Genomic DNA, 26,484 nt, shown 5'->3' with positions numbered 1-26,484 from the left:
ACCACTATTGCATGTGGTTCTCAGTCACCAATTGAGAGACAATTTCAAGTGGAATACACACATGCAAAGTTTGAGGAGGTCCAAACTGAATTCCGTTCAAGGATGAATTGTTTCATCAAAGACACCTTAAAGGAGGACTTGTGGAACACTTACACTGTAAAAGAAGAACGAATGTGGGAGGGTAATCATGTACCAGATAAATTTTACGAAGTTCAATTTGATCCGATCACACAGACAACCACTTGCTCTTGCCACCTGTTTGAGTTTAGAGGAATTATATGTCGCCATTCCCTGTTGGTATTTGGCCAAGAAGATGTTTACAGGGTTCCCTCAAAATACATTTTGAGGCGCTGGAGCAAAAACATTCGAAGAAGACACACACTAATAACAACATCGTATAGTAATTCGACAAATGAACCACGGATGCAAAGATACAAACTGTTGTGCAAACGTTTTTATGAAATTGCTGAAGTTGCATGTGAGTCTGAGGAAGCTAGTACTGAATTGGAAAAAGAACTTATTTGTTTGGGTACAAAATTTGGATTCAGTTCTTCCATGACAAATAACATCATCAGTGATGCAGGCCAACTAAGATACGATACTGGTGCATGCACGTCAATACCACTTAGTCCAGTTGGAACATCTGATGTCCTTGTACACAGTCCTGCAACTGTTAAGCGAAAAGGACGTCCACGCACAAATAGGTTGAAGTCCACTGTTGAGAAAAAAACCAAAAGAAGAAAGTCAACTTCATTGACAAACACTTCAACACCACCCACCGAACAATGCGTGAGTCATTATTTACGGTCAAAATATTTATTAAATAGTTTTTAGTCTATCAATTATGTTTAACTTAGTAGTTTTGTTGTTTCAGGGCGAAAGACCAAGTAATGTTGTTGAATGTGATCACCGTGAACAATTTGAAGCGGACACTATCCACCTATCACAACATACCGAAATGGGTCATTTTGGATTTATGTCGTTGTTGTCAGCTGTACATAACAATTTCGATAACAACATCAACTGATATATACAACTTGTTTGCTGCTTATTTTGTATCTTTTTTCTGGTTTTGAAAGTTAAAATGGTCTTCCATGAAATTCCTTTAATGAATGTATGTAATGCATATGAGCACACCAGTATATGTTATCGTAATCGATTACGGGGCTCTGGTAATCGATTACGAGGCTATTGTAATCGATTACGAGGCTCTGGTAATCGATTACTGTGTTCAGTTAATTAAACCAAATTATCCCACTGCATAACGTGTATAACTTGCAATTCATAACCGCCCAAAACACATCCTTCCTCAAATTCGTTTCGAAAACCTCTCTTCTGTCAGTGCAAAACCCTAAACGAAATACAATGGCTGATCGTGGAACGAAGAAACAAAAGGCATCTTCTTCCGTTGGTGGACGTCGCCGTCGGCGGAGTCCAAGCCCATCACCATCGTCATCCCCTCCAACGCCTACCAACGATCTCTTCTCGTCGGATGAGCAACAGGAGAAATATGCCCAACATTTCGTAAATCGGGAAATTTTGGAGAGTAAGTATGTAGAGGACGAATACTTTCAAGGAAAAAATTTTCAATTCTATGACATATTACACGAAGCTGGGCTGACTAAATTTGTGTGTTTAAGAAGACATTACCACCCACAATTAGTCAGAGTGTTCTATAGCAACATGTCAATATCGGATACGGGGGTTATTCGAAGCGAAGTTAGAGGGGTCAAAATTAGGGTGAGCCCTAATCTTTTTCAACAACTGACTCATCTCCCATCTGATGGTGTTTGTTACGAAGGCAAAGTTGTAGATGAGTGGAAAGAACAATACGATTCTGTCACTGCAAGGCAACTAGTGTGTAGAGATGATGCAGCCATACAATCTAGAATACTAGCGGGGCAAATGAAGGTTCAACCAAGGATACTTCATTACGTTCTCACTAGAGTATTAATTCCTCGTGCAACCAATATTGGTCAGGCATCCGAAGAGGATATTATGCTGCTATGGGCATTTTTCAATTCCATTCAAATTAACTGGGGACATCTTATTAGATATAAGATGAAAAGAGCATTAAGGGAGAACGCAAAGTTGCCGTATCCACATCTGATAACCATCTTCATGGAACACTTTGAAGTGCCTACTGAAAGTTATCCCATTTCAGAACTGAAGTTCAAGCAAAGAATTGGTTGTGAAGTTGTAGCATCATTTGGTTATATGCAAAATGATGAAGGAGAATGGGTTCCCAAAGGCAACGCCCCCCATCCCTCCTTACAAGAAGGTCAACAGAATCAAGGACAAGATGATGAACAAGGCAGTTCATGTACAACACTAGATAATGTAATCAACCGCATAGAACAACTTCAAACCTTTGTTGGTACAAGATTTGATGCCTTTGAAACTCGATTTGATGCCCTTGAAACAAGATTTGGAAACATGGACATGGTCATGACTACAAGGTTTGATGAGTTGCAATCGCGCGTTGGGAACATTGAAGAACAACTGCAACACTTGCCAAGTGCTTCTGGAAACAATCCTCAGACTTAAAATTGCTTGTTTAGGCTTTCTTTACTGCATTTTAAACAACTATGTACTCTAGTTCCTGCTTTGATCATTTCAAGTATTTAATAAAATGAAGTTGTTTAGTTTCAAAATGGTTCCTCAATTCTCGACATTTATTATGTAATGTTCAATTTATGATACACTTAATACCATGGCAGTTGTGAGTAAAACACCAATAAGAATAACCAATACCACTTAATAACACTGCAGTTGTCTGTAAAACTAAAAGTCAGTTTTTTTCGCAATGGTGACCCCTGTTCATTTTACTGAGTACCTGTGTTGGACTTTCTGTACAAATTCTGATTTTCTCTCGGGTAATCGTTTACAGGGGTGCTGTAAACGATTACCAGAGTCTTTTTTCAGCACTCTCACTCATTCCTTGCACAGCTTCCTCCTCCAACTCATGAGGGGTCACCCCACACTCCTTGGCCTCACATCACATCACCATCCACCCTCTCCCACCACATTAACACCTGCACCAGCCTCAGACAGGTGCAGAAGTGCCTACAACTCAGTTATTTTTCCAATGGTGACCCGTGTTCATTTTACTGAGTACCTGTGTTGGACTTTCTGTACAAATTCGAATTTTCTCTCGGGTAATCGTTTACAGGGGTGCTGTAAACGATTACCAGAGTCTTTTTTCAGCACTCTCACTCATTCCTTGCACAGCTTCCTCCTCCAACTCATGAGGGCTCACCCCACACTCCTTGGCCTCACATCACATCACCATCCACCCTCTCCCACCACTGGAACACATGCACAAGCCTCAGACAGGTGCAGAAGTGTCTAAAACTCAGTTTTTTTCCCAATGGTGACCCCTGTTCATTTCACTGAGTACCTGTGTTGGACTTTCTGTACAAATTCTGATTTTCTCCCGGGTAATCGTTTACAGGGGTGCTGTAAACGATTACCAGAGTCTTTTTTCAGCACTCTCACTCATTCCTTGCACAGTTTCCTCCTCCAACTCATGAGGGGTCACCCCACACTCCTTGGCCTCACATCACATCACCATCCACCCTCTCCCACCACTGGAACACCTGCACAAGCCTCACACAGGTGCAGAAGTCTCTAAAACTCAGTTTTTTTTCCAATGGTGACCCCTGTTCATTTTACTGAGTACCTGTGTTGGACTTTCTGTACAAATTCTGATTTTCTCTCGGGTAATCGTTTAGAGGGGTGCTGTAAACGATTACCAGAGTCTTTTTTCAGCACTCTCACTCATTCCTTGCACAACTTCCTCCTCCAACTCATGAGGGGTCACCCCACACTCCTTGGCCTCACATCACATCACCATCCACCCTCTCCCACCACATTAACACCTGCACAAGCCTCAGACAGGTGCAGAAGTGTCTAAAACTCAGTTTTTTTCCCGATGGTGACCCCTGTTCATCTGACTGAGTACCTGTGTTGGACTTTCTGTACAAATTCCTATTTTCTCTCGGGTAATCGTTTACAGGGGTGCTGTAAACGATTACCAGAGCCTTTTTTCAGCACTCTCACTCATTCCTTGCACAGGTTGCTCCTCCAACTCATGAGGGCTCACCCCACACTCCTTGGCCTCACATCACATCACCATCCACCCTCTCCCACCACTGGAACACATGCACAAGCCTCAGACAGGTGCAGAAGTGCCTAAAACTCAGTTTTTTTCCCAATGGTGACCCCTGTTCATCTTACTGAGTACCTGTGTTGGACTTTCTGTACAAATTCTCATTTTCTCTCGGGTAATCGTTTATAGGGGTGCTGTAAACGATTACCAGAGCCTTTTTTCAGCACTCTCACTCATTCCTTGCACAGCTTCCTCCTCCAACTCATGAGGGCTCACCCCACACTCCTTGGCCTCACATCACATAACATGTTACTCAAAATGACCACTCAAACACCAACACCTTACAAACAAGCCTGCAACTTAGGAGACAAAAAAAATTACGACATTCTAAAATCGACAATGGTATTGAATACATATAATATGAGACCAATTCAAACCAAAACTCAAATTTTATTTCATTGAACCAAATCAGATACATTAAACATTGTTATCTTAATCTATTTACAATGATTACAATTTTCATTACTTTCCAAATAACATTTTCAATCAACTAAATACACAGATCACTCATTTTTTATTCTAAGCACTACGGTCCCGGTGTATGGAGTCCTAAGTGCTCTTCCCTTGTAACGCCTTCGTGATCCAACCCTAACATACGTCTTCAAAGGTTGTTCATTTCCGTCAATGTCAGTAGGGGATACAAAACCAGTGTTCACAGATGGTTCTGTACGAGGCACACTTTGTCCAACGTCATCTTTATTTTGCCTTCTTGCCTTCTCTTCAGCCAATTGTGCCTCCAAAGTTCCAACCCTCCTTTTAAGTTCTTCAATTAGAAATTCTTGTTCCTCTAAGGCACGCATAAAAGTTTCTCTGCGAATTCTTTTTTGTTTCTTCTTTCCTCTTGGTTTAGCATCCTTTCTTTTAGGTGTTGGTCTGTATTCCTCCTTATCCTTCGTTGAAGGACCACCATAAACATCGTCAACAACCTGAAATTTAACAACACATTACACATTACACAACTTTGGTCAATATATGAAAACATAACAAAACTTTCGATAACAAACAACTTACCAAACCTGTCTCCATACACCGTTTAACGAACTTGTCTCCAACACTTATATTCATCCAATGCAATATTCGTGGAAATTTATCAATAGGACCTTTTGGTGGAACAAAGAGCTCAAAAAACCATACCTAAGACAAATAAATCATCTTAACTTGTAAGAAACTTAATTCAAATAACAATTTAAGTAAGTACATCAAATACTATTAATTACCTGCAGCATGTACACACAACCGTCGACGTAAACGTTTGAAATACCTTTGCCTTTCTTCAAGCCTTTTGAAGCTTTGCACAAACTATGTAACAGATAACGATAAACTACACTACCCCAACAATAACTACCCAAAGCACTTAAGTTGTCAACAAGATTAAACATTACGGGAAACACTTTCCCGCTACGTTTTGGAAATAAAATCTCACTTATCCCTACCAGGAGGTAAAGGCTACAAAAATGAGAACAAGGAATCTTCTTCTTTTGTTTTCGCATTAGAATTTTGTATATTGAATTCAATTCCTTTGTTCCTTTGCCTATGTATTTCACACATTCACTATTGCCCAGCTCTTCCTTTAAGTTAATGTTTGCACCATCTGTACTCAGTCCCAACCCTAAATATATATCATTTTCATTTATATTCAAAACTTTATTCCCAACTAAAAAACCACTACTACAGTCGTCCCACTTACCCAATAACTCACTCAGTATATTTCTACCTACTTTAACATTGACATTGACATCTAAAAACCAAGCAAATGGAGTTGTCGCAATCAATGATCGATGCTCCTTTGTTAAGTGTTCGTTCAAAGTACATATATACTTTGTCGAAAAAGAGTGACGAACACTCAACTGCATAAACCAAAATCAAATCATCAAAACAACGAAACCCAATAACCCAAGCACCACAACCCAACGATACGAACCCCAAACATTAACCCAAATCAAATAACCATGCTACGAGATGCCCAAACCGAATAACCAAGCTACGACATGGAATGGAAAACCACTTACCTTAGTCGTCGGACAATCGTCACCGGAACTTGCCATTCCGCACGATAACAGGACACCAAACTGGCCGGAGACAACACGATGCAAATGGAACGAAGCGAGACGAAACGCGACCTTCGACCTATCAACACAACGGACCTTCGTTTGCAATGGAACAGAGAAAGGGAAAGGGGTATTTTAGGATTTTCACTCAAAATAAGGGTTACGGTCATAGGTTTTAAAAAAAAAAATATTTTAAACGAACCAATGAGGTGGCGACACGTGGCGTTGTCAAAATAGTGTTAAAAATCCGTTGTTGGAATATCGCGGTCCTTTTGACAATAGGTGCACCATAAATTATCTTTGTTTCCTTTCCATAGAGAATTAGTATTTTGCTCATTTCCTTTCTACACCAGTTCAGGTTTGGTAAGTAGAGCAAACCCATCTATTGGTGGAGACTCAAGCATTACACTCCTCCGACTCTCTTCTGCACGAACAATAGAGATGGTTTCTTCTAGTGAAGGAGTATCCTTTCTCCCTGGAATTTGCACTCTAACCTGATCAAATTCAGGATTTAGTCCTGCTAGAAAATCATACACACGATCCTTCTCTATGAAATTCTTCAAGATGATTGCATCCTCAACACACTTCATTTCAAAAACTCTATAGTGATCAAGTTTCTGCCATAGATTCTGCAATACTGCCGCATATTCTGTGTTTCCTCTGCTTCCCTGTTTTGTGACTGCAATTTTTATTTTGATTTCCTATACTTGAGCAGCATCATTGGCTTTAGAATATGTGCGGTCTATGGAGTCCCAAATATCTTTAGTTGTATTAAGAAACATACAAGTGTCACTGATGGTAGCTTCCATGGAGTCCCACAACCAAGACATAATCATGGAATCTTTTTCATCCCATGCTGCGAATGCTGGATCCTCCATGCTTGAACCATTTTCAAAGAGATGAACCAGGCATCCTTTTCCTTTGAGATAGGTTCTAACAAACTGGGACCATTTGAGAAAAAATTTTCCATCCAGCCTGTATGATGCTCGGAGACCTTGGACTTCTCCATTTTTGTGTGAAGAACTAGAGACTTCCCTACTTGATGTAGTGTCAGACATTGTAATCAGAGGTTAGGTTAACACAGCGGAAAGAATAACAACAGCAATTAAGGCTGCCCCTTTTTTTTGGACGAGAATGGCAATGAAGGCCAACAATAGTTGAGGAACGACAATGAAGGCTGTGAGACAAAAAACAAAGACTAGGGCTCCAAAAAAACCTAGAGCTTTGATACCATGTTGAAAACAGAAGTAGAAGTAGAAGTAGGATGCTGGAATTAATAATTTCCTCATTCATACTTTTGAAACAATACATAGGTGTTTAAAAGGAAACAAACCATTGTCTAATTAAGGTAAAAAATCTCTTGAAAGAAAGTCTCTAAATCAGGAGATATCTACCCAATAATACCTAATCTTAATAAAATGAAATTTGACCAATAATTACGAATCCTAATCCCTTAATTTTAGGGATTACACAAAATTGCTATATTAATTGTTATATTTCTTGTGTAATAAATTCACATATTCTGACAAAGAGCAGTATAAGTAACTTCATTTGATTCCAACATTTTTCTAAACATTTCACTAAACAGTTGTAGTGCCTCCACAACCTTTCTAGCTTCAGCGAGCCCATTAATCATGGAAGTATAAGTCACAAAATAAGGAACTATTTTCTTATGTCTCATTTCATCAAACAGTTTCTATTCAGGTGAAACATTCCCAGACTTGCCGAACCCACTGATGAGAGTTATATACACAACTTTATCAGGAAAAATCCTCTGGTTTATCATCTCCCTCGGGACTTGCTCTGCTTCAACTACCGTGCCAGTCTTACAAAGAAGGGAAATTACGCTATTGTATGTGTATTGATTTGGCTTACACCCCTTTCCCTATAACTCTTCCAAGGCTTTAAGACATGGTATTCCAACAAACACCCACTTCTGGATCCTCTCTGAACACCTTAATTGCCATCTTTTTCCCATCAAAATTGTTAGATAGCCTAGCTAGAAACAAATCACAAGAATCTGTAGAAATAAGAACGCGTAATTTACTAATTTATAAACAGTTTCTGAGCCTATAGAAGCCACCCTGCTTCAACAAGAACTTGGAACAACACATCAAACACAAAGGGATGTGCACCCGTCCTTGTAATTGTAAATCAACCTTAGTAAATTAAGCAAACGAGTTACCAACATCCAAATGAGCCTTTTCCCAGAACTCAAAAACCAGCCTGTGAGTCGATCTCAAGTACTTAGAAGCCATAACAATCTGAAAAACAATGCAAAGGACTACTAAACAAGAGTCCCATCGTAGGCATATCTAATTAAAGAAATCCAACACCAATTTATAATCATCCTTGATGTTCATAAGAATGCACAACCAACTCATATTTACAAAATGAATAAATAAGAAGTAAAATCATAATCTGGAATCCTTCTACTTTAGCCCAACAAACCATCAAAAGATACACAAAGCATTCATCAACTTTCCAAATAACAAGGGACAACACAAAATTTTCTATTGTGAACATAGAAAGTCAAAGCGCAATTTGACAGCTCTATTTATGATGGAATAACTAAAAAATATACCCATATGGGATTTGCACAGTGAAACAAGGAAATCAAAGTGCAATTCGATAATTCCAGGAGGAAAAATTCAAAATAAAAACTTATCGAACTTACACTGTGAACCAAAGAAATCAAAGTTTTATACAACTGTTCCATTTAGGGTGTATGCTTACCTCAGGTTATAGTGGTTTCAAAATTGCAGTCACACCATCATCAGCTCAGATTTATAGAATGAATAAAACAATATATCTGCAAGCTGTTAAATTCATACAAAGCTCAAAACCAATCTTTATCCCCTATAAATTCAATATAAAACCCACTTCCAATATGTCAATTCCAAACAAAATGAAGCTCACAAACCGTCATTGTTTGTGTGATAATTAAAAAATCTCATCACAAAGTGATTCAAAGTTTTAACTCAGATATACTCATTCAATATCTTGACTATGGTTAAATAATTCAAATTGTGCTCCCACATTCTACCCATGTTACACATCCAATATTACACTTGTAATCTCTCGCTATCATTCGGGCTCAAGAAATAGTCACATGCATAATAAACCATTCATCTTGCAACTATATTATAAGCAACAACTCATATATAAGCATTTGAAATTTTCATTGGGAATAGAACTAATTTTATACAAAAATCAAGGCATGATATCAAATTAAGTTGTAGGACTTTCAAAGTTGGATGAATAATATGAACTCAAGTTATACAAATTTTAAAATTGAAGGCACAATATCAAAACTAAGGTTTAAAATTGGAGGAACATTATTATCTCATGTTTATAGTTTGCAAAAAGCAATATATTTGTAAGCTGTCAAATCCATACAAGGCTCATAAATAATCTTTGTTACCTATGCTCAATACAAAAATCTTCATGATATATTTCAACAAGCCAACTTTGGCATATGGAATATTTACAAAGTACAAATATCTTACACCACACTCAATCAATTCAATTTAGGATATCCACATAACCCAATTTCATTTGGGCTTTTCGACCAACACCAGCTAACAAAATTTGAAGTACAACCCCAAATCAAAATTAAATTCGATATGAAAAATAAATTTGAATTTTGTAAATTCAATAAAGCACTGAAAAACCAACATTTAATCCCTCATTGGATAAAAAGAGCATATTCCAACAAGATTACAAGGGACAACTTAGATATAGCCATTCCAAAATTCCAAAAATAGTCAAAAGCTGTAAACTAAATTTTGAATGCACACCCAACTCATTTACAAAATGAATAAATTTGAAGTCAAATTATAATCCAAAATAACAATTGTCGTGCTGGCAACTCCAAATTTTCTACTATGAACAAAGAAAGTCTAAGTTCACTTTGACAAATCTATTTATGATGGAACAACTCAAAATATACCCATATGGAATTCGAACAATGAAACAAGAAAATTAATGTGCAATTCGAGAATTCCAAGTGAGAAAACTCAAAATATACTATTATTGATCTTGCACTGTGAATCATAAAATCAAAGTGTTATTCGACCGTCCCATTTAGGGTTGTATGTCCACATAAAGTTATAAGGGTCTCCAATTTGCAACCACACTATTAACTCAAATTTATAGAGTGAATAATAAATCAAGAAAATCAAAGTGCAATTCGAGAATTCTAGGAGGGACAACTCAATAAAATGTTATTGAACATGCACTATGAACCAAAAAAATCAAAGTGTTATTTGACTGTTCCATTTAGGGTGTATGCCCATGTATGCCTACCTCAAGTTATAGGGTTTTCAAAATTGAAGTCACACCATCAGCTTAGATTTATAGAGTGAATAGAACAATATATCTGCAAGTTGTCAAATTTATACAAAGCTCAAAACCAATCTTTGTCCCCTATAAATTCAATATATAACCCACTCGCAATCCGTCAATTCCAAACAAAATGAGGTTCACAAACTGTCATTGTTTCCTGTGATAATTAAAAAGTATAATCTCACAAATTGATTCAATACAATCTTGACTTTGGTTAAATAATTCAAATCGTGCTCCCATAGTCTGAATGTGGACGCACACCCATGTTACACAACCAATATTCCACTTGTAAACTAATATCATTCGGGCTCAAGAAATAGTTACACGTATAATAAAGCATTCATCTTGCAAACAACTCATATACAAGCATTTGAAATTTTCAATGGGAATAGAACTAATTTTATGGAACTTTCAAAATTGGAGAAACAATATGAACTCAATTTATACGACTTTTAAAATTGGAGTTACAATATCAAAAGCAAGGTTTAAAATTGGAAGAACATCATTATCTCATGTTTATAGTTTGCAAAAACCAATATATTTGTAGGCTGTCAAATCCATACAAGGCTTAGAAATAATCTTTGTTCCTCGTGATTAATACAAAAAGCTTCAAGATATATTTCAACAGGACAGTTTTGGCAAATGGATATGCCATATTTACAAAGAACAAAAATCTTAACCACGTAACCCAATTTCATTTGGGCTTTTCGACCAACACCAGATAACAAAATTTGAAGTACAACCCCTAAAATAAATTTGAATTTCGTAAATTCAATAAAGGGCTGAAAAATGACCATTTAATCCTTCATTGGATAAAAGGAGCATATACCAAAAGGATTATAAGGGACAACTTATTAGATATAGCCATTCGAAAATATCAAAAATAGTGAAAAATTGTAAACTAAATTTAGAATGCACACCCAACTCATATTTACAAAATGAATAAATATGAAGTCAAATTATAATCCTGAATTCATCAACGGTCTCAACGGGCTACTCAAAATTTTCTACTATGAACAAATAAATTTATGACAGGACAACTCAAAATATACCCATATCGAGAATTCCAAGTCGGACAAGTCAAAATATAGCCTTACGGAACTTGCATTGTGAACCAAAAAAAAATATTATTCGACGGTTCCATTTAGGGTGTATGTCCACCTCAAGTTATAGTGCTTTCAAAATTGCAACCACGAAGAGTGAATAAAACAATATATCAACATGATGTCAAATTCATACAAAGCTCAAAAGCAATCTTTGTTACCCATAATTCAATATAAAGCACAATTGTAACCCGCCAATTCCACACAAAATGAGGCTCACAAACCATCATTGTTTCTGTTGAAATATATTGTATTGTATAATTGGACTTTTAGTTTTGGGCTTTTAGGTTCTGGTCCATTGTTCCTTATATAGGACTTTTTTGTGTAATAGAAACTTTAACCCACAGTAATAATATTTTTACAGTCTCTCAATCTTTCACATGGTATCCAGAGCTGGTTAGGGTTCGCCACTGCTCACTGCCCGCGCCGTCGTTCACCGTCGCTTCCGCCGCCACCGCCGCCGCTGCCTTTTCTCCGGCGAAGTTAAGGGTTCGGTGCGCCTCGACGAGCGCGACCCATCCCTGGTGGTCGCCGCCTCATCCTTCTCTCGACGCGCCGTCACGCGTCGTTTCTCTCTAACCTCTCTCAGGCGCGTGGGCTTCACGCGCCGCCTCTCCCGTGTCGGATCTTCACCGTGCCACTGCCGGTCGTTTCGCCTCTGTCTCCTGAGTGTATTGTGGTCTCTGATTTGCTGTTCCGTTGACGGTTGCTCCGTTTAGGGTTTCTTCCCACACCTTTTTCCCCTCTTTTCTTGTTTGGCTTTATAATGGCTGGGCTTGGAACACCGTCTCTCTCTGCTACTCCAACCATTACTTCTGCAAAACTCAATTGGAAAAACTATCTATCTTGGTCTTCTTCCGTGGAGTTATGGTTTCTTGGTCAAGGACACCATGATCATCTTGAACAAGATGTTTCCACCGTTCCTGAAGAAGAGAAATCTCAATGGCAGAAACTTGATTTTCAACTATGTGCTGTCCTATGGCAATCTGTTGAACCAGAAGTCTTAGAAATTTTAAGACCTTACAAATCGTGCTCTTCCTTTTGGAGAAAAGCTCAGGATATCTTTGCTAACGATGTGCAACGTCTCTTTGATGCAACTCAAAGAGTGACTTCCCTCAAACAAAACAATCATGATATGGTTACATACATAGGAACGACCCGTGCTGCTGTAGAAGAATTGAAGAATTTCTTTGTGGCTGATTCTTTAGAAGGCCTAAACAAGAAACTTGATAAGTTTTATATGGTCTTAATTTAAGAGGTCTACATTCAGATTTTGATCATGTTCGTGATCAAATGTTAGCTGGTGATCAAGTTCCACAAATGGACAGCTTAGTTACTCGACTTCTTCGGATACCTTCATTAGTTAAAGACGAAAGTTCAATTGGTGGTATTGAAACATCAGCTATGGTAAACCACAAGGAAGAGGAGGAGGCAGATGTAAGACTCGTCAAAATAAAATGATTTCTTACCTTAACTATTTTACTTTGTGGTATTATATAATAAATTGTGATGAGAATCAATGTTGAAAAATATTTAAGGATTTAGTATAATTGTTTGCGCTATTATGTCAGCGAATGGAGCTTGGTTTAGTGGTTGATGTGAGTGTGCATGGAGGGTATGTGTGCTTGGTCTCAAGTTCAAATCCTCCTAAAATCAAAATAATGCTTCAAGCTCTTGTGCTTGAATCATTAAGGGAAGCACTTAGGTTTTATTCCCATTACTCCCTCACTTTTGTGAGTGCTTGAATCATTGTCTTCTTTTTTCTCCACTTTGCTTGAGTGGACACATTTTTTTTGGGCACAAGTTTTCTAGACTTAGGAGGCTTGTAAGTGACCTTGGGGAGGTTAAAGCTTGGAGAGTAGAGAAGAGATTTTTGGAAAGCAACTAAGTTTGTGAGAGAAAGGAAGAGCCACCCTAGCCTTGGAGTTTTGGACATCACTTGTAGGAAACCTAAGAGCCTTGGAAGCTAGCTTGGAATTAAGGTAAGGGGGTTTAACTTGGGATATAACATAGTATATGATGGGTAGAAGGTAAAGTTATAATGTTGTTGCATGCTTTCTTCCTTGTGTGTTGGGATTAAATTTAACATGTTGAGGTATGTTCCTTTCTTTTTGGTTGTAAGTTTTATGAGTTTTCACGCTGAAGTTAAAAACTGAACTGTTGCGATTTTTCTCATATTTATTTGAGACCCTTCCCCATGTCCAAAATAGTCGTATGAGTAGTCAAAATAAAGATATTTTAGTCTAGTTTCCAGAAAATCAAGAATCAACCCAATTGGAGTTCGGTAGAGAGAGTAATGAGAAAAAGAGTCATCATAGGTCAAAACTGAGAAGACCAGAGCGTGGTTAAATTTTCCACTTTTTAATAATTTTACTGCAACTAGATCTGTAGTCCAAAAATTTAGATTTATATGTCCAAATAAAGATATTTGAGTCTAGTTTCCAGAAAATCAAGAATCAACCCAATTGGAGTTCGGTAGAGAGAGTAATGAGCAAAAGAGTCATCATAGGTCAAAACTGAGAAGACCAGAGCGTGGTTAAATTTTCCCCTTTTTAATAATTTTACTGCAGCTAGATCTGTAGTCCAAAAATTTAGATTTATATGTCCAAATAAAGATATTTGAGTCTAGTTTCCAGAAAATCAAGAATCAACCCAATTGGAGTTCGATAGAGAGTAATGAGCAAAAGAGTCATCATAGGTCAAAACTGAGAAGACCAGAGCGTGGTTAAATTTTACACCTTTTAATAATTTTACTGCAGCTAGATCTGTAGTCCAAAAATTTAGATTTATATGTCCAAATAAAGATATTTGAGTCTAGTTTCCAGAAAATCAAGAATCAACCCAATTGGAGTTCGGTAGAGAGAGTAATGAGCAAAATAGTCATCATAGGTCAAAACTGAGAAGACCAGAGCGTGGTTAAATTTTCCACTTTTTAATAATTTTACTGCAGCTAGCTCTGTAGTCCAAAAATTTAGACTTATATGTCCAAATAAAGATATTTGAGTCTAGTTTCCAGAAAATCAAGAATAAGCTCAATTGGAGTTTGGTAGAGAGAGTAATGAGTAAAACAGTAAGTAAAGGTCAAAATTGAGGAGACCAGAGCGTGGTTAAATTTTACGCTTTTTAATAATTTTACTGCAGCTAGCCCCGTAGTCCAAAAATTTATATTTATATGTCCAAAGAAAGATATTTGAGTCTTGTTTCCAATAAGAAAGAAATGAACTCATTTGGATTTATGTACAGAGATTTATGAGTAAAACAATAAGCAAAGGTCTGTGTAGACAGCATTCAATTTTACTCGTTGGGAGCACTTATCTACACTCTTTGGCCAAGAGTGTGGCTAAGAGGGTATTGAGAATTCTCTTCCATTGTTGGAAGAGGAAAGAATGAATTTTGAGAATGAGAGGAGTGAAAGAGATGTTGGGTGATGATTGTGATGGTAAAATTGTGAGAACAAGCGGTCGGTCATTTCCTTAGAATTTTTGTCGAATCGATGGTGTTCGTATTGCGATACGATAGTGTGTTGAGTCTCTGCGGAGACTGAGATTCGAGTGTCACCCTTTCCTCATGCGTGGGGACTAGAGAGGGTTGAATGTCTCACCCAATGACTTCGGCTCGTGTGAGTATAGTGCTCGGTGGGTGCGCCTAACCGAAGTTTTTACTCGTAATTCCTTAAGAGGTCGGGGAGATAGGTCTGAAGTTGCGATGGAAGATGGATCGAATCGCCCTGTTTTGCGAAACAGGTTTGGTACGACAAAATTCAAGGAAACAACAGAAGCTTGAGTAAATGATTGAGTCGTGAGTTTAATACTGTGTTGTATTGTAATATTGTGACTTGATAGTCTGAGTGGTGATGATCTGAGTTACGAGTTGAATATTGTGTTGTATTGTAAGGTTGTGACTAGGATAATCTAAGTTATGATATTTTGATATTTAAATTATATGCTATGTTAGATTCTTCGTTACTCACCCTGAAATGTTGTGGTTGTGGTTTCCACCTTCGATGATCGTACTTGTACGGGAGTAGATGGCGTTGCAGATGAGGCAGAGATGAAGTAGCACGACGAGAGTTATGGGAATGACTATGGGGGATTTATCATGTTTTAATGTAATTTTATGTCTTTGAATAATGAATTTGATAATTGTAAGGTTTTAACCTTATGTTGTAAGACGCTTAAACTTTTGATGGTTTGGTTCCGCGATGTTAATTTTAAAAAAAAAATTGGCGTAAAATTTTAGATTTTGTTATTTTCTAGTGGCACTCCGTAAGGGGTGTTACAGCAGAGGCAACCGAGGAGGACGTGGTGGCCGTGGTATGCGTCCTCAGTGCACATATTGTAAGAGGATAGGCCATACTCGAGAGAAATGTTATGCCTTACATGGATATCCTGACAAAGTCGCTCATGTTTCGAAATCTGATGATCTTGAACCCAAGTCTGGAAAATCTTCTAATCCTGACCAATCCTCTTCCATGTCCAATGTGTCAACTGCCTGTATATCTCAATCTGTGGAAGGTCACAATCCATGGATCCTTGACTCAGGTGCCTCAGACCATATCTCTAGTACTATTTCTTCATTTTCTTCCATGTCCTCTCAGAAAATTCGTCATTTAATTACTGTTGCCAATGGATCCAAAGTTGCATCTCAGGGAATTGGCAGAGTTTCCTTATCTCCTTCACTAAATTTAAATTCTGTTTTGTATATTCCTCATTGTCCTTACAATTTAATCTCCTTGAGCCAATTGACTCGTTCCTTAAATTGTTCTGTAACCTTTACTACTAATTCCTTTGTTATACAGGAACATGGTACGGGTCGCCTGATTGGAGAAGGACATGAGTCTCGAGGACTTTATTTTTTGAAACATAGCTCTTCAGTTTCCTGTTTTACCACTTCATCTCCAAAACTTTTGCATGATCGGTTGGGCCATCCAAGTTTATCCAAGTTGAAGATGATGGTTCCAAGTCTCAAGAACATTCAAGTCTTAGATTGTGAGTCGTGTCAATTAGGAAAACATGTTAGATCTTCTCATCCTAAAAAGTCTGAGACACTATGTAATTCTCCTTTCTCAACTATTCACTCTGATATTTGGGGACCAAGTCGTGTTACTTCTTTTGGTTTTAATTATTTTGTAACCTTCATTGATGAATTCTCTCGATGTACTTGGGTTTATTTAATGAAAGAGAGATCTGAACTTTTGTCCATATTTGTGTCCTTTATTAATGAAATTAAGAACCAATTTGGGAAGACAATTAAAATCCTTCGTAGTGATAATGCTAAGGTATATTTTTCTTCAGCGTTTTCTTCATTTTTATCTTCCCAAGGAATTTTACATCAGTCAACATGTCCTCACACTCCACAACAAAATGGTATTGCAGAGAGGAAGAATAGACATCTCATTGAAACTGCACGCTCCTTGATGTTGAATACTAATATTCCTGTACATCACTGGGGCGATGCAGTCCTCACTGCCTGTTTTCTAATCAATAGGATGCCTTCTTCCTCTCTTGAGAATAAAATTCCTCATTTTGTCATTTTTCCAAATGACACTCTATATCATATCTCCCCACGTGTATTTGGGTGTACATGTTTTGTCCATAATGTTTCTTCAGGTCTTGATAAGCTATCCGCAAAGGCTATTAAGTGTGTCTTCTTGGGATATTCTCGTCTTCAGAAAGGGTATAAATGTTATTCTCCCTCCACCAAGAGATATTATATGTCTGCTGATGTCACATTCTTTGAGGATACACCGTTTTTCTCGTCCTCTGTGGAGGATCGTTCATCTGTTCAACAAATGTTGCCTCTACCATCGTGTGATCCCTTGGTTATTCCTGCTTCTATACCTCAAACTCAAAATGTGAATGACATTGTTCCTCCACCTCTTCTCACATATCAGTGTCGGAGACAATCTCAAGCTCAGAACAATGAAGATCCTCTAGACTCATCTCCTCCTCCATCAGCTCACCAGACCATGGATCCTTCATCCTCCTCGTCTTCTACTGACTCAGATGATAATTTGCCCATTGCCCTTCGAAAAGGTATTCGTTCTACTCGTAACCCATATCCTGTTTATAATTTTTTGAGTTATCATCGTTTGTCTTCTACCTATTTCTCTTTTGTTTCCTCCTTATCCTCCCTTAAGACTCCTAATAATATTTATGAGACACTTGATCATCCTGGATGGCGTCAAGCCATGGTTGATGAAATGCAGGCCCTTGACCACAATGGTACTTGGGACCTTGTTCCTCTTCCTCCTGGTAAGAAGCCTGTTGGCTGCCGATGGGTTTATGCTATTAAGGTTGGTCCTACTGGTGAAATTGATCGTCTAAATGCTCATCTAGTAGCTAAGGGATATACTCAAGTTTATGGCATTGATTATTGTGATACTTTTTCTCCTGTGGCTAAAACCAGTACAGTTCATATTTTACTTGCTATGGTTGCCATTCGTCATTGGCCACTTTACCAGTTGGACATTAAAAATGCCTTTCTTCATGGTGATCTGGAAGAGGAGATATACATGGAGCAACCTCCTGGGTTTGTTGCTCAGGGGGAGTCTGGGTTAGTTTGTAAATTACGCCGTTCCCTCTATGGCTTGAAACAATCACCTCGTGCTTGGTTTGGTAAATTTAGTCGGGTTGTGCAAAATTTTGGATTGAAACGATGTGAGGCGAATCACTCAGTGTTTTATGGTCATTTTTCTCCTGACAAATGTGTTTATCTCATGGTGTATGTTGATGATATTGTTATTACAAGGAATGACAACACTAAAATTACTCAATTAAAGAATCATTTGTTCAACCACTTTCAGACTAAAGATCTGGGTCGTCTAAAATACTTCCTTGGTATTGAAGTGGCACAGTCAAAAGAAGGTGTCATCATTTCACAAAGGAAATATGCTCTTGATATTTTAGAGGAAACAGGCTTGACAAATTGCAAGCCTATTGATAGTCCTATGGACTCAAATCAAAAGCTAATGAGAGATCAAGGTGAACCTTTCTCAGATCCAGAGAGATATAGAAGGCTGATTGGAAAACTCATATATCTTACAATAACAAGACCTGATCTTTCTTATCCAGTGGGAGTTGTGAGTCAATTTATGCAGAATCCACATGTTGACCATTGGAATGCAGTGATTCGAATTCTCATATACATAAAAGGAAATCCAGGACAGGGATTGTTGTATGAGGACAAGGGAAGCACTCAGATTGAAGGATATTGTGATGCAGATTGGGCTGGTTCTCCAATTGATCAAAGATCTACTACAGGATATTGTGTTCTACTTGGAGGGAACCTTATATCTTGGAGAAGTAAGAAACAAAGTGTTGTTGCTAGATCTAGTGCTGAAGCTGAATACCGATCTATGGCTTTGACTACATGCAAACTTGTGTGGATCAAGCAACTTCTCCAAGAGTTGAAATTTTGTGGAAATGAGTCGTTGAAACTGTACTGTGACAACCAAGCAGCCCTTTATATTGCCTCCAATCCAGTGTTTCATGAGAGAACAAAACATATAGAAATTGATTGTCATTTTATTAGAGAGAAGTTGTTGACTAAGGAACTTGTTACTGAGTTTGTCAATTCTAATGAACAACTCGGAGACATTATGACCAAATCTCTAAGGGGGCCTAGGATTCAATGTATATGTTCCAAGCTTGGTGCATATGATCTATATCCTCCAGCTTGAGGGGGAGTGTTGAAATATATTGTATTGTATAATTGGACTTTTAGTTTTAGGCTTTTAGGAGTTGGTCCATTGTTCCTTATATAGGACTTTTCTGTGTAATAGAAACTTTAACCCACAGTAATAATATTTTTAAAGTCTCTCAAACTCTCATACTTTCACAGTTTCCTATGATAATTAAAAAATTTCATCGCAAAAAATGATTCAAAATGATAACTCTGATATACTCATTTATTATCTTGACTATGATTAACTATGTCAAATTGTGCTCCCTAAGTCTCAATCTAGATGCACACAAATGTTACACAACTATCATTTCACATGCATCCTCTTAATATATCTTTTTGGCTTAAGAAATAACCACACAGAATAAAGCATTAATCTTCCAACTGTATTATATGCAACAACTCAAATGTAAGCATCTAAAACTTGCACTCTGAATAAAACGAATTTTATAAGGCTTTCAAAATTTTGAGGCACAATATTAACTCAGATTTAATATTGGAGGGTCACTTTAATCTTAGTTTTATAGTGTGATAAAACCATATATATGTAGGTTGTCAAGTCAATATAAGGTTCGAAAACAAATTTGTAAGCAATAACTCGTAAAAGCATCTGAAATTTGCATTGTGAATAAAAACAATCTTAATCATCACCAAAATTTGTGACCAAACTCAATCCCTGAAAGCCTACTGTAATCAAATAGGACAAATTTGGCAAATGGATGTGCAATATTTATAAAGGAAAACAATCTTAAACCACGATTAATTAACTCAATTTAGGGTAACCACGTAACCCAATTTCATATGGGCTCTTCGACCAACACCAGATAACAAAATTTGAAGTACAACCCCTAAAATAAATTTGAATTTCGTAAATTCAATAAAGGGCTGAAAAATGACCATTTAATCCTTCATTGGATAAAAAGAGCATATACCAACAAGATTATAAGGGACAACATAGATATAGCCATTCGAAAATATCAAAAATAGTCAAAAATTGTAAACTAAATTTATAATGCACACCCAACTCATTCACAAAATGAATAAATATGAAGTCAAATTATAATCCAGGATTCATCAACGGACGGGCTACTCAAAATTTTCTACTATGAACAAATAAATTTATGACAGGACAACTCAAAATATACCCATATCGAATTTACACAATGAAACAAGAAAATCAAATTGCAATTCGAGAATTCCAAGTGGGACCACTCAAAATATACTATTATTGAACTTGCACTATGAATTATAAAATCAAAGTGTTATTCGACCGTTTCATTTAGGGTGTATGTCCACTTATAGTTATAAGACTCTCCAAATTGTAGCCACACCATCAACTCAGATTTGTAGAGCGAATAAAACAAAATATCTATAAGCTGTCAGTTTCATACAAAACTCAAAAGCAATCTTTGTTACCCATAAATTCAATATAAAGTCCAATTATAATCCGTCAATTCTACACAAAATAAGGCTCACAAACGGTCTTTGTTTCCTGTGAAAATTAAAATTTTCATTGCAGAAAACGATTCAAAGTAAGAGCTCAGATATACTCATCCACTATGTTGCACTGTTACAAATCTATTTATGACGGCACAACTCAAATATACCCATATGGAGAATTTGCACAGTGAAACAAGAAAATCAAAGTGCAATTCGAGAATTCCATTTGGGACAACTCAAAATATACCCTTATAGAACTTGCACTGTGAACCAAAAAAATCAAAGTGCAATTTGACAATTCTATTTAGGGTGTATGCCCACCTTAAGTTATAGGGAGTTCAAAATTGTAGCCACACCATCAAATCGGATATATAGAGTGAATAAAATAATATATCTGTATACTGTTAAATTCATACAAAGCTCAAAAGCAATCTTTGCTACCTATAATTTCAATATAAAACCCAATTATAATCCGTCAATTCCACACAAAATGAGACTCAAAAACTGCCATTTTTTCCAGTAATAATTAAAAATTATCATCACAAGAAACGATTCAAAGTGTTAACTCATATATACTCATCCACTGTCTTGCAATTGGACAAATATATTTATGATGGGAGGGACAACTCAAAATATACCATATCGAATTTGCACAATGAAACAAGAAAATCAAAGTGCAATTCAAGAATTCCACGTGGGACAAGTCAAAATATAGCCTTACGGAACTTGCATTGTGAACCAAAAAACTCAAAATGTTATTCAACGGTTCCATTTAGGGTGTATGCCCACCTCAAGTTATAGTGCTTTCAAAATTGCAACCATACATAGAGGGAATAAAATAACATAACAACATGATGTCAAATTCATACCAACTCAAGCAATCTTTGTTACCCGTAATTCAATATAAAGCACAATTGTAGCCCGTCATTTCCACACAAAACCATGGTCACAAACCGTCATTGTTTCCTGTGATAGTTAAAAAATTTCATTGCAAAAATAGACTCAAAGTGTTTATACTCATTCATTATCTTGACTATCATTAAATATGTCAATTTGTGCTCCCTAAGTATCAATCTCGATGCACACAAATATTACACAACTATCATTTCACATGCATCCTCTTAATATATCTTTTGGGATCAAGAAATAGCCACACAAAATAAAGCATTCATCTTGCAACTGTATTATAAGCAACAACTCAAACGTAAGCATCTAAAATTTACATTCTGAATAAAATGAATTTTATAAGGCTTTAAAAATTTGAGGCACAATATTAAGTCAGATTTAAAATTGGAGGGACACTCTAATCTTAGTTTTATAATGTGATAAAACCATATATATGTAGGTTGTCAAGTCAATATAAGGTTCGAAAACATATTTGTAAGCAATAACTCATAAAAGCATCTCAAATTTTCATTGTGAATAAAAACGATCTTAATGATCACCAAAATCTCTGACCGATCCCTGAAAGCTTACAGTAATCAAATAGGACAAATTTTCAATCCGACATAAAATTACAAAAAAAACAAGCACGTCTTTGAAAATAATTGTGGCAAGAGGAGTCTATGTTACTTGGTTTACAGATGTTACTTGTGACAAGAAGGCCACACTACCGAGAGTAGCAATTCAAGGAGGTTGGAAATGCAAAGAGGCGACATTGTTAAGAAGGGTGTAGTAGCACAATAAACAACTAAAACTTCAACAGGGTAACAAACCAAAATAAATAACTCAAAAGTCAATTAGTTAGAATGACTAATCTTGAATTCTAACACATGTAATACACATTTATCATATATTAGACATATAATTGACACGAGCAGCATAATATAAACATAAAAAAGTTATATAGAGAAACATAAATGTGTTTTAAAAACTAACTTGCCTGTAGAACACAATTCTTTGTTCCATTTCGCTTTCCTTTTTTATTCTTCTCACAACAATGATTATTCTCAATAATCTAATCCTTAGATCAAGAATTCATAAATAATTCATAAAATTGGAGGCACAATATTTACCCAGATTTAAAACTTGAGGGACATGCTCATCTCAATTTTATAGTGTGCATAAAACAATATATTTGTAGGCTGTCAACTCTATCCAAGGCTCAAAAACATATTTGTAAGCAATAACTCATAAGCATCAGAAATTTCCACTGTGAATTTCTCTATCCTAAGAGATATATTCTTGATCAGAAATCATAAGAGATACCAAAATTTCTAACCAAGCTCAATCCTTAAAAGCTTATTGTAATAAAAAAGGAAAAACATTCAATCTAATCTAACATTACAAAAAGGCATGTCGTTGAAAAGGATTGTGGCAAAAGAGTCAATGTTACCTGGCTTGAAGATGGTACAACACAGAGAAGAAGGCTAAACCAAAGGGACTGCACATGAAAGGAGGTTGGAACTGCGAAGAGGCAATATCATCAAAAAGGCTGTAGCAGCACAATAAACAGCTAAAATTTCAACAGGCTAATGTTAATAACAGATAAAAATAAACCAAAATAGACAGTTAAAAAGTCAATTAGTTAGAATGAATAATCCTGAATTTCTAACATATGTAATACATATTTGTCATATCTTAGGAATTAAACTGACACGAGCAACATAATATAAACACCAAACAGTTATAAAGAAACATAAATGTGCTTTAAAAATAAACTTGCCTGAAGAACATAAATGTTTATTCCACTTCTCATTCGTGATGTATTCTTTTCAACACAATGGTTCTTCTCAGTAACCCAATCCTAAGATCAAGAATTGAAAACTAAGTCATAAAATTCCAGGCACACTACTAACTCAAATTTAGACATGTAATAAAATTCAACCCACTTTTGTTTGCTTTTTATTTATTGCTTCTCACCAGACCTGCACCCAAATCGAATAGAATATCTAAATTGCAAGAAGTTTAGACACGTAATAGAATGAAATACAAGTTCAAGAAAATAAATTAGAACTCTAAACTGCAATAACCTAAAGTAACAAACTCAAGATTTGCAAGAAAATGCATAAATTAAAATAAATAAATTAGGAAGGCCGGGGAGAAAAGAAAAATAAATTAGATCTGTGAAAGAAGAGTAACGGGGGAGATAAATTCTGAGGGAAAGATGAAAATAAAGAAGGGTATTTGTGGATTTGAACGTAAATTATGGTTTGCTAACTATTCTACGCACCTTGGGTTTTTCCTTTACTCGCTTTCCATTTCTCTTTGTTTAGTCTTCCAGCAATTAGAGAGAACAGTAGAACCATCAAGATGTAAGTGGTTGATCTTGCCTTTTAACAAAAAAGTTTAAAGTTTATACAACCAAGAGGGTAAAGAGAAAAAGAAATAGATAATAAATTCTTGAAAAAGAATAATAACCAGAAAAAGATATACTCAAAGTTTCTTTGAATTTAATTCCAGGGAATTAACAAGAACCAATCCTGAAAATATAGCTCTTAACTTCAGTCTCAAGAAATATAAAAACGAATAAATATATAAACAATTCATTAAGTAAAATATAGTTGTACCTTATCAAGTCACAAACCATCATTAGCATCTCCCCACCTATTTCCACTCACTTGCTGGTTGATCTATTCTTACATCAATGATAGTAGTCTGTGAGAGTGAGTGAAGACGAAGGATGTAAACAAAAAGAATGGATTGTGTAAGAATCACAAGAATTTCAAGAGAGAAATGAAAAATGTTGAGGATGAAATGAAAAAGAAATCTTTTATAGTGAACAGTGTAATGGATATCTTTCGATTGGCTACGGGTGTTAAAAATAAATTTTACATAAAACTGGTTAAATAGGTTTAAATAATATTTAAAAGGAAAATAAGAAACACACATACACATATATATAGAGAGAGAGAGAGAGGTAATACCTCTTTACGAAAACAAGTCTTAGCACTTCATGATTATTAACGATTCCTATGAAGGAATTTCAAATTTTAGCAGATGAGTACGTCAACTTTGAAGTAAATCATCATTTTTTGATTATTCATTGCAGCTCTCTACAACAGGTCTTAAAGGATGGGAAGGCTACAACAGGAATATAGAAAACTGCAAGATTTACTTCTATTTAAAATCTCTATTTACATTCTTCAACTAAAATATCTCTATCACATTCGAAGGAATCTCTATTAAATTAGTTCCGTAAACTTACTGGGGCAAAAGGATTTAGGCCTATGCACAATCCTAATATTACCCTAAAATATCTTGAATTTTCTATGCTATTTGAGGATGTAAAACTCCCTCGTGTTTGCTTGTGCTACTAAGATGTCCTGTTATAGTAATTTGGAACTGGAAAATACCTAGAAGTCCCATGTCCCACCTCTAATCATGAGAGCAACTGCTGTCATCATACACAAGTTACTTTCAATGGAACTACCAAGAAAGAAGGAACAACACAAACAACAATTACTGCCCTGATAATTGCATCATAAAGTGGTATATGCAAAAGTCAACTAAGTTCTCTTAACAAGACATTTCACTCTTGCTTCATCACAAAGCTCAAGAGTATTTTCCCATTTCCTTTCTTCATAGTTTGCATCAACAAAAATATCATATATCTTTTTTCTACAACAAAGCCTTGAGTTGTCATCTCAAATACCTTCTTAGCCTCCACAAATTTCTTTTTCTTACAGAAAGCCTTCATAAGAGCATTATAGGAAGCAACAGTTAGACTAAATCCCGTTTCAACCATTTCTTTATGCAAAAACCATGCATCTTTCATATTTCTACCTTTACAACGCCCTTTAATCAAAATATTATAGGAATTATTGTCAGGTATCACTCCTTCAGCATACATCCTCTTACAAATCTCTGTTGTAGCACATATGTTATTTCTAATACAGTACTGCTTCAAGAGAAAATTGAATGTTGTGGCATTGGGCCTTATATCGTTTTCCAAAATCCATTTAATTAACCTTTAACCATCTTCAACCGTCCCTGACATGCAAAACCCATTTATTAGCACATTGAATGTAACAATTGTACGCTAAAGTCTTTAATCAAGCGTAACCCACAGCATTTCAAGTGCCTTGGTCATTTCACCCATCTTACAATAAGCGTCCATTAGCGTGGTATATGTAATAGTGTCAGGATAAAACCCTGCTAGATCCATTTCTTACATAATTTCTATGGCTTGCTCAATATTTCCTACCATACAAAGACCATTGAATAATGCATTATATGTGCAGACATTTGGCTGAAGGCCCTTCTCAGACATTTCACGAAGAAGTTCATTTGCTATATCTATCTCACCATGTTTACACAGGCAACCAACCAATGTTGTATAAGTGACAATATTAGGAGTCAAACACTTCTCAACCATTTGGTTATGAAAAGAGAATGCATCTTTCATTTCTCCAGCCTTGCAATACCCATCTATTAGAGTAGTATAAGTAACTTCATCTAGTTCCAACCTTTTTCAAATCATTTCACTATACAGTTGTAGTGCCTCCACAAACTTTCCAGCTTCACCGAGCCCATTAAGAATGGAAGTAAGAGTCACGAAATCAGGAACGGTTTTCTTATGTCTCATTTCATCAAACAGTTTGTATTCAGGTGAAACATTCCCAAACTTGCCGAACACACTTATGAGAGTTGTATACACCACTTTATGAGGAAAAATCCTCTGGTTTATCATCTCCCTCAGCACTTGTGAAGCCTTAACTATTCTACAAGTCTTACAAAGAAGAGAAATTAC

At 36.3% G+C, this 26,484-nt stretch overlaps 4 protein-coding genes across 4 annotated transcripts; 1 reads left to right on the top strand and 3 right to left on the bottom strand.

Annotated features, from left to right (window-relative positions):
- Positions 1–102: 102 nt before the first annotated feature.
- On the top strand, positions 103–1,027 carry LOC148204028 (uncharacterized). The gene is made up of 2 exons (XM_088107545.1): positions 103–789; positions 875–1,027. Exons 1-2 carry the CDS (start codon positions 103–105, stop codon positions 1,025–1,027), a joined length of 840 nt encoding a protein of 279 aa, XP_087963671.1.
- Positions 1,028–4,545: 3,518 nt separating this feature from the next.
- On the bottom strand, positions 4,546–5,297 carry LOC148204027 (uncharacterized). Its single transcript, XM_088106863.1, has 2 exons — positions 5,183–5,297; positions 4,546–5,097 (listed from the first exon to the last, which is right to left on the bottom strand). Exons 1-2 carry the CDS (start codon positions 5,234–5,236, stop codon positions 4,675–4,677), a joined length of 477 nt encoding a protein of 158 aa, XP_087962989.1. The 5' UTR covers positions 5,237–5,297; the 3' UTR covers positions 4,546–4,674.
- Positions 5,298–5,357: 60 nt separating this feature from the next.
- Positions 5,358–25,883, bottom strand: LOC148204025 (uncharacterized). Its single transcript, XM_088106862.1, has 6 exons — positions 24,302–25,883; positions 24,168–24,214; positions 23,965–24,064; positions 23,624–23,659; positions 23,128–23,538; positions 5,358–8,483 (listed from the first exon to the last, which is right to left on the bottom strand). Exon 6 carries the CDS (start codon positions 6,022–6,024, stop codon positions 5,371–5,373), a length of 654 nt encoding a protein of 217 aa, XP_087962988.1. The 5' UTR covers positions 6,025–8,483; positions 23,128–23,538; positions 23,624–23,659; positions 23,965–24,064; positions 24,168–24,214; positions 24,302–25,883; the 3' UTR covers positions 5,358–5,370.
- On the bottom strand, positions 6,564–7,277 carry LOC148204026 (uncharacterized). The gene is made up of 2 exons (XM_088107832.1): positions 7,004–7,277; positions 6,564–6,898 (listed from the first exon to the last, which is right to left on the bottom strand). Exons 1-2 carry the CDS (start codon positions 7,275–7,277, stop codon positions 6,564–6,566), a joined length of 609 nt encoding a protein of 202 aa, XP_087963958.1.
- Positions 25,884–26,484: the final 601 nt, after the last annotated feature.

This window comes from Vigna umbellata, chromosome 2, assembly GCF_029865625.1.
Source record: "Vigna umbellata cultivar VRB3 chromosome 2, Vumbellata_1.0, whole genome shotgun sequence".
Classification (NCBI taxonomy): Eukaryota; Viridiplantae; Streptophyta; class Magnoliopsida; order Fabales; family Fabaceae; genus Vigna; species Vigna umbellata.
This window is presented reverse-complemented; position numbering and strand designations above follow the sequence as displayed.